General features: G+C 40.1%; 1 protein-coding gene across 4 annotated transcripts in view; it reads right to left on the bottom strand.

The window, feature by feature from the left end:
* SBF2 (SET binding factor 2) overlaps positions 1-14,088 on the bottom strand; it is a 416,533-nt gene that overhangs the window by 233,074 nt on the left and 169,371 nt on the right. For all 4 annotated transcript variants that reach the window (XM_036494152.2, XM_004593793.3, XM_058663392.1 and 1 more), the window contains exon 3: positions 11,846-11,983. In XM_036494152.2, coding sequence (XP_036350045.2) covers positions 11,846-11,983 — 138 coding nt within the window. The remainder of the gene's footprint in view (positions 1-11,845; positions 11,984-14,088) is intronic.

The following is a 14,088-nucleotide window of genomic DNA, read 5'->3' as shown; positions in this document are numbered from 1 at the left end:
GATGATGAATGCAGAATAGCTTCTAAAAGTCAAAAACAGAAACACACAGAGTGGTCAGAGAAGTAGCTGTCTAAGGATTTACACTGGAAGTGGATTTGACAGCATATGCTAATGCTTCTAATATTAAGAATGAAAGAGAACAAGTGATAACTCAAAGTTTTTGTTTGAACATGTGGATGTACAGTAAGGTTATTTACTGAGATTAGGAACATGAATGAAGGAACATAGACACAGGGGGTAGAAGAAAAGAATGTGGAGTAATGAAGAGGCAATTTGTCTTGCATATATTGAAGATTTAACAAGTGTGAGTTTCATTTCTCTTTCAATTAGTGGGGGTTGTTTCTCATATTATATAAGTGCAAAATATCTGGAAGTCAAGACGCTGTTTAGAAATAACAACAGTAGGGATCGGTACGTGGTATAATGGGGAAAGCCACAACCTGTTACACTGGCATCTCACATGAGTGTTAGCTGGCACGTTAGCAGCTCTACTTCTGATCAAGCTCCTTGATAATGTGCCCAGATAACCCATGTGCCTGGGCCCTGAACCCATAAGGGAGGCCTGGAAGAAAGAGTTCTGCATTCCTAGCTTCAGCCTTGCTGACCCCTACATCTTGTGGTTATCTGAGGAGTAAAACAATAGATAGAAGACTTCTCCCTATATATAGGTCAGCCATAACATAAATATATTTTAAGAAAAAGAAATACAGGGCCAGTGAGGTAGTCTGGTGAGTGGCTGAAGTGCTTGCCTTGCCAGGATCCCATATGGGCTCCAGCTCGGATCCGGCTGCTTCATTTTCCTTCCAGCTCCCTGCTTGTGGCCTGGGAAAGTGGTAAAGGATGTCCTGGGATCCTGCTCCTATGTGGGAGACCTGGAGCACGTTCCTGCCTCTTGGCTTAGGATTGGCTCAGCTTTGGCAGTTATGGCTACTTGGAGAGTTAACCAGCAGACAGAAGATCTTTCTCTCTGTCTCTCCTTCTCTCTGTAAATCTGCCTTTCCAATAAAAATTAAATAACTCTTAAAAAAAGAAATAATAACTATAAAGAAATTTAATAATGAATGTATTGATATGTGACTATATCAATATATAAGCACAGTAAGTTTTTAAAGTATCATCCATACCACGTTTGATATAAATATGTATTAAATATGATTATACTTTTAATATGGAAGAAAAACAGATTGTGAAGTTATACTTCAAAGTCATTGAATCATGTGATTATAACTGATAGATATCACATAAAATATACATATACTGAAAAATATTTTTTCTAAAATGTCTGCATTTGTATGTTTACAAGAAAGTTTAAAAAAGCAAATAGTAACATAAAAGTGTGTGTTTATTTATTAAACATTTGCTACAGGGTTGGCCACATGGCTGGTGTTAACACATAGCGTGCAGTACCTTCTGTCAGGCAATTCATTATCAGGCAAAAAGTAACACAGATGAAACATCATCAATCAGTGCAAAACAAACTGCAACATTTTGGAATTGACAGCCTAAGAAGGGAAATTTGTGAGGTCCACCAGTTAGCTGGGAATTAAAAGATAAATAGAACAAAGGTACCAGTAAGATGAAAAAAGAGGAATTTAATAGTAGCAAAAGCCAAACACCCAAAGAGGCCAAGGCCAGAAAAAAAACAATAGGTTTTATAAGGTGATCAGCTTGAATTATGGGATGAGACTTACTGTCTGCCCATGTAATTAAACTATTGTATTTGCAATAGTTTTTTCTTCTTTTAAATTTTTTTAGTATTGAAAAAAATGTGCTAATGGTAATTTGTCATTTTTTTCATTTTTGGCATGTTTTATTTCAATAATTCTTTTTTTTTAAAGATTTATTTATTTTTATTACAAAGTCAAATATACAGAGAGGAGGAGAGACAGAGAGGAAGATCTTCCATCTAATGATTCACTCCCCAAGTGAGAGCAACAGCTGGTACTGCACCGATCTGAAGCCGGGAATCAGGAACCTCTTCCAGGTCTCCCACGCGGGTGCAGGATCCCAAAGCTTTGGGCCGTCCTCAACTGCTTTCCCAGGCCACACCAGGGAGCTGGATGGGAAGTGGAGCTGGTGGAATCAGAACTGGCTGCCATTTGGGATCCTGGCGCGCTCAAGGCTAGGACTTCAGCCACTAGGCCACGGCGCTGGGCCCTCAATAATTCTTTTAAAAATATTTATTTACTTCTACTTGGAATGCAGATCCACAAAGAGAAAAGGAGACATAACACACAAACACACAGATTTCTCATTGGTTGGTTCACTCCTCAAATGGTTGCAATGGCTGGTGCTGACTGGATCTGGAGCCTGGAGCCAGAAGACAGAAGCCAGGAGCTTCTTCTTGGTCCCATGTGGGTGCAGGTCATATGGGAGTTTGTTGGGGTCATCTTTACTAGGCTGTAGCACCCACTGGCACAAGTAAGAAAAGAGACTTGGAGCGGGTTTAGAAATGGATCTTTGGGAACTCCATTTTCAGGCCACAGTACCTGCTGCTGTAGGTGAAATCTGTGACTGAGGGTGGGCTGGGCTGAGCTAGACTGTGACACCTACCAGTTAGTGCTGGGGCTGGGACAGCACAGGCTAGGTTGTGGAACCTACCTGCACATGTGAGAACTAGGGCTGGGAATGGGACTGGCAGGGGATCTTTGGGGACATCCCTGTTAGGCTGTAGCATCCGTCAGTGTGCACAAGAGCTGGGGTTGGGGGTGGAAATAACAGGGGTTCATAAGGGTCACCCTGACTAGGCTGCAGCACCTGCCAGTGTGCACAAGAACTAGGACTGAGAATAAGTTGGGTCAGGCTAGGTCACAGCATCCACTGGCAGGTGTGAAAACCGGGCCTGGGAGCCGGGGCCCAGTAGGTTGCAGCTCCCGGTCTCCCAAGGGTTAACTCCACAGCTTAGCTTGTTTCTCTAGGGGTAACAGGATGGGCAATCTAGGCCTGATACATTTAGCCCCTGGCTTGACCACAAGTTCCCTTTTCCCTGCTTCCCCTTTTTTTAAGATGCCCCCAGGGGAGCTTAGGAGTTGCTTGAGCATTGGGAAAATATTGGGAAGAGCTAGGCAGACTATAAAAGAGGCAGGTCAACTTTGAATAAATGGCATTATCTTTACAAGAATGACCCACTGTGTGTTGTCCTTTTTGTAGCCCTAGTCCCTCCTTTCGGCTAGGCTGGGGTACTGGCAATGGGGCACTGCCGACAGTAGGTGTCATTTGGGTTGTTCTAGCTAGGCCATAGCACCTCCCAGCACTTGTGACAGTCAGGTCTGGGGCCTGTCTGGGCTGGGCTATGTCACAGCACCAGATGGAAGGTGTGACTGGGATTGGAGGCAGGCTAGGCAGGCATTATTCAGGGTTGCCCCAAGTAGACAATAGCATCTGCAAATGTGTGGGAGAGCTGGATAAAAAAATCTAGGATCATATGGCCCAGTTCAATAATTTTGGAAACATATTATCAAAGTTTAATGCCAAAGTTTTGCTTCTGATTACTTATGCATAGTTACTATATCCTGGCAAGATAAGAGAGCCAACACTTTTAAAGTTGCTCAATTATACCTTGGATGGTGCATGGCCCTAAGTTCTTCCTCTGAAGCTTCCAAAGAATATGTCATGAATATTTGGTATGAAGTAATTCACACCAAATGAGAATTAAATCTATTTTGAACTGATGATCCAAAAATAAAGGAAAAACACATTTTTTTAAAAAGGACACAGCTAAAAACTATGTGCCAACAATGAGAACAACCTTATTAATGATCTAGAAAGGAACATCTTCTGTGTTTTAGCTTATTTTTTCCAAATTTGACTTCATTGTTTGTACCATCTTTTGGATCAAACCCAAAGGACATTACATGCTGTTTTTAACACAGAAAAGCAGTCTAACTCTGGCTGTACGCCACATACAATGATATAGAAGCCAGAACTCTCTCACAATTTACTTACATTTTTAGAATCTTAGAACAACTCACACAAAGCAGACCTTAAACTTTTGCTAAGTAGCTTGTAATGACTAAAAGTCATTTTTTGTTTCACTTAAAGTGCTAGGTGGTAAAATATGTGAACTAGAAAAAAAAATCTTTAAAAACAACAATTTGAAAAACAGGGGGAACATCCCATGTATAAACCCAAAATCCAAAGTGTCCTGAAATTAAAACTTTCTGAGTATCAACATGCCACTTTAAAAGTTTCAAAAGGAAAAGCAAATAACCATATTTTGGAGCATTTCAGAGGTTTGGGATAGTACTTTTACTAGGAATGTTCAACTAGTACAGCTCTAGCAAATTATTCCAAAACCTGAAAAATTCTGTCACCTGAAATATCTCCGGTCCTAAACTTTAAGATAAAGAGTACTAAACTCATACACAAGAAACCAGATCTTGGCTTCTAATGTTATTCCTTACTAAAGGAGGCAAGGATCCTTGAAGCAATGGTTGACTCCTGAGGCTGAAGAAGGAAAGGAATAAAATAAGCCTGTATCTATTTGTTGTGCTAGAAATCGAGCTCTGTTAAAATAATACAAGCTTCAGCAGTGACCCAGGTCAAACAATAGTACAACTTTTGCATTAAAATAATGAAACTCAGAGTCCATGTTGTAGCATAGAAGGTTAACTCACTATCAGTGATTGAGGCATTCCATATGGGCACTGGTTCAAGTCCTAGCTCCTCTACTTCTGATCTAGCTCCCTGCTAGTGTGTGTGATAAAGCAGTGGGTGATAGTCCAACTCCTTGTGCCCCTGAATCCACATGGGAGACTGAGTTCAAGGCTCCTGGCTTCTGCTTGGCTCTGTACTGGCCACTGAAGTCATTTAGGCAGTTAATGAACAGACTGAAGATTGACATCTCTATTTCTCTCTCCCTCTCCCTCCACACATATACACACACAACTCTGCCTTTCAAATAAATACACCTCACAAAAATGACTGAATTATTTGCTATGAAGGGGAGAAAAAACTAGAATTCATCAGTTCACAGATCAAAGTAGACAGAAAACAAAGAAAAGCTCTTGCTTGCACTAAAATGCCAACTGCAGACTAATAAAGGTGGAGGGACTAGGGTGTTGGAAAATAGTCATTTTGTGGCTACAATAATAAAAATTGGCACAGATAAGAATAACCATTAAATGCTAAATCTCAGGGATGTCCATAGATTTTAGTAGTTCTCCTACAGATTATTAATCAGCTGAAAACGAAAAAAACAACACAGTAGAGAAGTCTCACAATCACTGACCAAGATACCAAAATTAACAGCATCTTTAAGGTTCAGAAAAGCAATGCATACTTCCAGAAGTGCATCCTTAGGAAGACACTCTCAGAGAAAACACAGAGTCTCCCATCTGTTGATGTTCAATCTGACTATAAGAATAGGGAACACCATATAATACAAAAGAAAAATATCATTCTTTCAAAAAAGGGGGGAATGGGAGCTATATTATTAAAAAATGTTAATGTGACAAGACAAAGTTTGAGTATTTCAAATTTAAAAAGACAGAAGAGAAGTAACACATAAATGTAGTATTGATGTGCTGGATTCTGAACTGGAAGAGAAAAAAGGTACAGGTGGCTTTAAAGGATATTACAAATTAGGTCAAATGACAAGAGTGATATATGGATGATAAAGCATTCTATCAATGCTAAATATCCCAGAGTTGATAACTGTACTCTTTATATAACTGTATTTTTAAAAATTACTTCTTTTTATTGCAAAATCAGATATACAGAGAGGAAGAGAGACAGAGAGGAAGATCTCCCATCCGATAATTCACTCTCCAAGGGACCTCAATGGCTGGTGCCAAGCCAATCTAAAGCCAGGAGCCAAGAGCTTCTTCCAGGTCTCCAACACGGGTGCAGGGTCCCAAGGCTTTGCACCGTCCTCAACTGCTTTCCCAGGCCACGGGCAGAGAGATGGATGAGGAGCGGGGCTGCTGGGACACGAACTGGTGCCCATATGCGATCCTGGCATGTGCAAGGCAAGGATTTTAGCCACTAAAATCTACTAAAGACTACCACGCCAGGCCCTACATAACTGTCTTCTTTATGTACTGTTAATGTTCGTTTAAAGTATAACTAAACAATTCACAGACAACACATGTAGCTTTCCTTTAAATGGTACCAATAAACTGTGTGTGTGTGCTCATATGTGTGTATAAGGGAATGGAAAAGAACAACGGAAAGAAGAAAAGGCAGTAGCAAAAAGAAAATGACATAACACATCAATCAGAATGACAACAAGGTACATAAAACATACAGGATTATAGATTTTGACACTAGTCTTGTAACTTCTGTGTAATTTTGCAATTATTTCCATATAAAATGTTACCAAAATTTTCCATAATTTCCAGATTTTCTTGATAAATATCCACTATACTTCTTAAACTATTGACTTTCTGTGCTTTATCTGGTGGAGAAAGGCACAGGGAATAAGGAGACAGGAGGGAGAATCCAATTAATCACAGTGAATTTCCTTAGACTACTCTAGAGAGTTGTGAAGAGGTACTGTCATGAATATGGAAATAACATAGAATACTGCATTTTTGCCTTATCATAGACTCTAAAGAGCAACATGAAGATGAAAGATTAATACTGTTCTGCACTTGGACTAGTGAGCTAACTGATTCAGACTGAATTGACCAAAGGGGAATTGGTTCTACTCTTTGTTAGCAATATCCATGCAAACACTATCAAAGGCAGAAGGGATTACTGTCACCTTCTTTGTGCTCTGTCTTTACTGACAAAATAACCTCTTAATTTCAAGTAGCAGCAAGAGACTGTATTGCTCTGTTAATCATTAAATATGTCTAAACAATTATTCACTAGTTTAATTCTATAATAAAACACCTTCAGATTTTTTTTTTAAAGAAAAAAGAGACACAGAAAAGCTAGAGAGCTCTCATTTGCTGTTTTACTCCCCACATCCATGGGTTGGGTCCGGGACAAGATGAAGTCTGGGGACCGGCGGCGTGGCCTAGTGGCTAAAGTCCTCGCCTTGAAAGCCCCGGGATCCCATATGGGCGCCGGTTCTAATCCCGGCAGCTCCACTTCCCATCCAGCTCCCTGCTTGTGGCCTGGGGAAAGCAGTCGAGGACGGCCCAATGCATTGGGACACTGCACCCGCGAGGGAGACCCGGAAGAGGTTCCTGGTTCCCGGCATCGGATCGGCACAGCACTGGCCCGTTGCGGCTCACTTGGGGAATGAAACATCGGATGGAAGATCTTCCTCTCTGTCTCTCCTACTCTCTGTATATCTGGCTGTAATAAAATGAATAAATCTTTAAAAAAAAAGAAAAAGATAAGTCTGGAGCCAGGGACTCAATCCAGGTCTCCTATATGGATGTCACGAACCCAACTACTTGAACCATCATTGGCCTCTCATGTTTAATGCTAGCTGCGAAGCTGAAATCCAGCGCTAGATGCACTCATCCTAACTGGGGGCTTAACCGCTTGGTCAAACTCTAGCTATAACTTAAGATTTTAATATTTTTTTCTTTTTTTTACAATTTATTATTATCATTTTATGATACAGTTCCATAGGTTCCTGGCATTTCCCTTATCCCAGACCCAATTTCCTCCCCTAATCTAGTTCCTCTATATCATTACTAAAGTATAGTTCTTCATACACAGTCATATGTCCATCATTGTGGGCATGGACAATGGCAGAGAGTCCAGAATCCTATTGTCAGGATATAGTGAACAGTTTCATTATAAGTTCATCTTTGTCTGGAAGTAGAAATGCATACAACACTACATCCTCACATCTGGATGTTAGTCTCCGTTTCACAGTTACTGTACATCCCCTCAAATGAAAAGTCATAATACAAAATCAACAATAGAAAGAAAAACAGAAATTTACAATGCCATGAAGTTAAACAGTTAAACGACATGTTACTAGATATGACAGTCTCCATTACACAGCTACTATACATCCCCTTACATGAAAAGCCACAAAACAAAATCAACATCAGGAAGAAAAAAGAAATTAACAACACCAAGAAGTTAAATAACATGCTATTAAATGACTAATGTGTAGCTGAAGAAATGAAAATCAAGAACCTTCTTGAAGAAAATGATGCTACTGTATGATCTATGAGTCATTGAATGATTTAATCAGAAGACGGCGTTTTGAAGAGATGCAACTAACAAAATAACAAAACTCATTCGATATGGTTTCTACTGATTTTTGTTGGTGAAGTGTTTCTCTTCTAGACAATAAACAGATGGGTTTTGTTTTTTAATTCAGTCAACTAATCTATGTTTGATTGAGCTTAAGCTATTTACATTCAGAGTTTAATATGTATGGATGGTACTTTGGTCCTGTCATTGTAGGAATGGGTTGTTCATTGGTTTAGTCTTCTGTTGTCATTTTACTGGGATGGTCTTCCCGTTTGCCTTTGGTTTTGTTGGGTGCTATTCCTCTTCTCTGTCAAGAGAACATCTTGAAGTATTCTTTGTAGGGCAGGTTTGGAAGAGGCAAATTCTTTTAACTTTTCTTGACTGTGGAAGAATTTTATTTCATTTTCAAAGACAAAAGAAAGCTTTGCTGGATATGTTATCCTAGGCCGACAGTTTTTTTCTTTTAGAATCTGGAATATGTCACGCCATTCTCTTCTTCTTTTTTTTTTAAAGATTTATTTATTTATATTGCAAAGTCAGATAAGCAGAGAGGAGGAGAAAGAAGATCCTTCACCCCATGATTCATTCTCCAAGTGAGCGCAATGGCCAGTGCTGTCCCCATCAGGAGCCAGGATCCTGGAACTTCATCCAGGTCGCCCAACACGGCCGCAGGTTCCCAAAGCATTGGGCCATCCTAAACTGCTTTCCCAGGTCACAAACAGGGAGCTGCATGGGAAGTGGAGCTGCTGGGATTAGAATCAGTGCCCATATGGGTTCCCGGCACGGTCAAGGCGAGGACTTGGGCTGCTAGGTCATGCTGCCAGGCCCTCCATTCTCCTCTGGCCTGTAGTTTCCTGTGAGATCTCCTGTGAGCTTAATTGGTTTTCCTTTATGTGTCAACTGATTTTTTTCACGTGCACATTTAAGGGTCTTTTCCTTATGTTCAATTGAAGAGAGCTTGATGATCATGTGTCTTGGTGAAAATCGCTTTTGGTCAAGCCTGTTGGGAGTTCTATGCCCTTCCTGGATCTTGTTTCCCAATTCTTTCTGTAGATTAGGGAAATTTTCCTTTACTATTTCAATAAATACATTTGCAAACTCAGCTTCTCTTTCTGCACCTTCTGGGACTCCCATAACTCTTTTATTAGGCCTCTTAATAGTGTCTTTCAATTCTTGAATACTTTTTTTGGCCTGATCCAGCTCTGCTTCCAGCTTTCTGTTTGCTTCCCCCTGATGACAGGAAATATCTGCCAATTCTGAGATTCTTTCTTCTGCTTGCTTCATTCTACTTTGGAGACTCTCCATTGTGCTTTTAATTTGCTCTACTGTGTTCTTAATTTCTGATATATCAGCCTTGATTTGCTTTATTGCTTCCTTAAATTCTTTGAACTCTTGCATGAGCTTCTTATTTTTGATCAGAAGCTTTAAAATGAGTCTTACGGATTCTGTGTGCCCCATTTTCTCAATGTCTTCCTCAGTTAACTCTGAGGTTGGCATAGGCTTTTGCTCCTTTGCAGGGGAGTTTTCAGTAGTATTCATTGTGCCTTTGTGTCTTCTTTTGCTCTTGGTCATTGTACTTCTGGTTAGCAGAGTCTTCTCCTTGGGGCAGGTTTCTAGGTTGTGTCACCCACAGGTCTACAGTTTGATTTTACTTATTGCAGTTGGTACACAACTCTTTGCTTGAAGCCACTTGTGCCACAACCTCTAGCGAGTTCCAGGTCTGGGTTCTTATGTTAGATTTCCACAGTGGTCTCCACAGCGCCAGCTCCTGGCTCACCACTCTCCACCTCCTGTGATACCATGCTGAGGCTGCACCATTGTCTCTGCAACCTTTCTCCCACTTCCAGTTGGAGCAGGTCCCAGGACTAGAGAGACACCAGGTGTCCTATACAACTAGGCTGTTGGTGGCGCTGATCTTGCTGGAACCTGTTGGACATTAGGTCTGGGTGCCACACGGACCTATTTTGACCCGTATGATGCCACAGTCAGTATTATTTTCCTGCGGGACAAGTGCAATCCACAGAACTCAGTGAGTTCTCGTGAGCTCAACACATGTGCAGTTCACTGTTGTCCCCTGCAGTCCTAAAGCTTTTGCCACAGTGTACAAAATGACACCTGACATACCACTACTAGAGTTCTTGATCTGCTGGTCATCAGGTCTGAGGGCTACCCGGACCTCTCTTGGGTGGAACCTGTAGAATGCCACGCTGCTGCAGTTCACTGAGTCAGAATTTAGTTCACTCCTAGCTCAGTGTATGCTCAGTCCTTTCCCTTGCCTTTGCCTCCTTATGCAAAATGGTGTCCAATTTGATTCTAGGGAGCTGAGAGGGCTGTGAAATCCACCCTGTTCTTGCACTGTCCATCTGGGATCTGCTGCTCTGTCTCTGCTCCTGGTCAAATCAAACGGACCAGAGGACCGACAGTTCTTTGTCTGGGTTCACCTCCCAAGCTCCCAGTGAAAAGTCCCTTCCCGCCTAGTTGCTGGTGGAGTTCCATCTGGTTGCTGCCGGTGGAGTTCAGATTGTCCATTAGCTGAATGCCACTGGAGTATCAGTCACTGCAACACCACACCATTGTGCCTGCTGCTTTCCTGTGTCTGTCAGTCTCTAGGTACCCCTCTGCTGTTGTTCTGTCCTCTCCTCTCTCCTGGAATGTGTCCTCTCTGCTTCATCCTGATTAAATGTTTCTCAGTCCGTTTAAATGTGTCCTTACCCTATACCACCATCTTGATTCTGAGATTTTAATATGAATTCTTACAATGATTTTTCAAAGAGGAGAGTTTATAGTGGTGATAGTATAAATAATGGATATTTAATGTAAACCTTTAGCATTTCATAAAATTATCGGACATGATGATTTAAACATATCAGTAAAAGGAATTAAGATACTGAGTCTTCATCATGTATGATAATTGAAAATCAGACTTCTGCACCCAGAAACAATTCATGAAATTTAACAGCATGTGTTGGCACTTTGAGACAATGCTTTTACACAGGCTGAGTATTCCAGATATCTAAGGTAAATGTCACGCTGTCTGATATTCAGCACTATACTGTTCAGTGGTAAAAGGCTTACAGAGTATGTATTTTAAGAAAAAAGACCCAAGACGGGTTGTTTCTACTTTCCAGATTTGGCTTCCTGCCCATTGCTCATCGCTGAAATTTCCTAAACTGCCCAAACTATTATGAATCCTTTCAGTTGTCTGAAACCAAGAACCTCAACCAATATTCTGAAAGAGGAAGCATTTTAAATGCTCATACTCCTACCCTATGAATTTGGCCCGATCATACTGACAATACTGCTACTATGAAGAATGTGTTATCAATTATTTAGGCACTTAAAAATAATGTCAAGCATTGTGATAAGTAACCTATGAAAACTTTGATTTGATGTTTGGTTTAATGAACAACCAGCCCCTGTTAGGCCTGGCTGGAAAACCATAGGTGTACAAACAAAATAAATCAATTTTACTTATTAATAAATCAACTCATGGGTACACTACTCTCACAAATTCTCACCATATTATCAATATTTTAAAAGATACGTACACGTGGAAAGCAGCTTTACTTTGTTGCTTTTCTCTCCAACATTAATTACAGAAATATACAAAGTTCCTTATGACATTCAGGTAGTTCTTAAAGTTAAAACTTGCAGTTTTAACAGAAATAAATATGACATTCAAAATCCCTAAATGTTTATCTTGTGATTGTACTTTTGATTTGAAAAGCTTGTGTACCTGGAGATTGATCTCTGCTTCATAGAACGTTAGGCATGAGCAGTAATGGCGCTCGGAGTCAATGTCTGTGAGCACCACCACGAAGAACGTCGGCTGCTTCCTCTCTCTAGACAGCTGCCATCCCCCAGGCTGACAAAACTAAATGAGACAGAAATGAAATTGCCACATATTAGGAGTATAACAAAATTTCACTAATTTCTCATTAATTTATTATTAATTTCTCATTAATCTATGAGAAATGTTAAAACATTTTCCCAGTTAATAAAGTTTTTACTTGACGTAGCCTAAAAATTTCAACTGATATAAAAAATGCATTCAGATTCATTATGTAGAATACATGTTTCATGAAGATACGTAGATGCTATTTTGAGACACCATTTCTGAAACCTAGGCTGACACGTGTAGGAACACAGAACAAAATGAATAACTTTTCCCAAAGTATGAGAACAAATCGTGGAGTAAACTACACTGGAGATTCAGCATGTACTATTGGTTATATATATATAATCTTTATAATCTATTTTTTTTTAAGATTTTATTATTATTGGAAAGCTGGATATACAGAGAGGAGGAGACACAGAGAGGAAGATCTTCCATCCGATGTTTCACTCCCCAAGTGAGCCGCAACGGGCTGATACGCGCCAATCCGATGCTGGGACCAGGAACCTCTTCCAGGTCTCCCACGCGGGTGCAGTGTCCCAAGGCTTTGGGCCGTCCTCGACTGCTTTCCCAGGCCACAAGCAGGGAGCTGGATGGGAAGTGGAGCTGCCGGGATTAGAACCGGCGCCCATATGGGATCCCGGGGCTTTCAAGGCGAGGACTTCAGCCGCTAAGCCACGCCGCCGGGCCCATATAATCAAAGACTACAATCTAGTACAATTGAAGAGATATTCACCAAAAATGTGCTATAAAACACATTTTAACAAATTTGAAAGAATAGGTATATTGATTTCACATCACAAGGAAACTACAAACCAATAACAGAAAAGCAGGTAAAAAATCTCAAAAATATTTGGAGGTTAAACAATAAAATTGTAAATAATATAAGTCAAACTTGAAACCTCAAGAGAAACTTAAAATATATTTTGAACTAAATGAGAGCAAAAACACAACTTAATCTACATGTTTAGAATCTAACGAAAGCACTGCTTACAGGAAAAAATATTTTTTTAATTTTAAAAAGTATTTATTTATTTATTGGTTTGTTTACTTATTTACTTATTGGAAAGGCAGACTTATAGAGAGAAGAAAAGAGAAAGATCTCCCATCTGTTGACTCACTCCTCAAGTGGCCACAATGGCTGCAGCCAAGCCAATCCAAAGCCAGGAGCCTTGAACTGTTTCCAGGTCTCCCACGTGGGTGCAGGGTCCCAAGGTTTTGGGCCATCCTTGACTGCTTTCCCAGGCAACAAGCAGGGAGCTGGAAGGGAAGTGGAGCGGTAGGGACAAGAACCTGTGTCCATATGGGATCGTGGCGTATGCAAGGCAAGGGCTTTAGCCACTGGCTACCACACTGGGCCCCAGGAACATTTATAACATTGAATGCATGTACTAGAAAAGATCTAGAATCAGTAGTTTAAGCTGTTACTTCAGAAAACTAGAAAGAGCAAAGCAAATTACATCCAAAGTAAGCAGAGCAGAAGAAAAGAAATAATTAAAGTTAGAACAGAAATTACTGGCATGGAAACGGAAAATCAACCCAGAAAAACAATGAAACCAAAAGCAGATTCTTTGAAAAGACAAATAAATAAATAAATGTATTTATGTATGTATGTATGTGTGTGTGTGTGTGTGTGTGTGTGTATAGAGAGAGTGCGCGCCAGGATAATGAAACAGAATAACTAAAACAGAAAGAGATAAGCCACAGATTACTTATATCAGTAATGAAAAGCAGGACATCACTATCAACCTGATGAACATTTAAAGGCTAATAAGAAATAATATGAACAACTTTATACACACAGATTGACAACCTAGATGAAAATGCATTTATTAAACAGTAATCCTGCAAAAACTAATATATAATATAGACACATATCATATCTGAACTGGCTCATATTATTGTAAAATTTAAATTAATAATTAATAACCTTCCAAAACAGAAAGCAGTGGGCTCAGATTCACTGATGGATTCTATCCACATTTAAGTAAGAAATCATGCTAATTATCCACAATTCAGAAAACAGGAGATTATCTAATTCGTTTGGGAGATCAGAACCATGTATCTACAACCAGATAAACACC

The sequence above is a fragment of the Ochotona princeps genome, chromosome 4 (assembly GCF_030435755.1).
Source record: "Ochotona princeps isolate mOchPri1 chromosome 4, mOchPri1.hap1, whole genome shotgun sequence".
NCBI classification, from domain to species: domain Eukaryota; kingdom Metazoa; phylum Chordata; class Mammalia; order Lagomorpha; family Ochotonidae; genus Ochotona; species Ochotona princeps.
The sequence above is the reverse complement of the archived record's forward strand: the minus strand, read 5'-3'. Positions and strand labels throughout refer to the sequence as shown.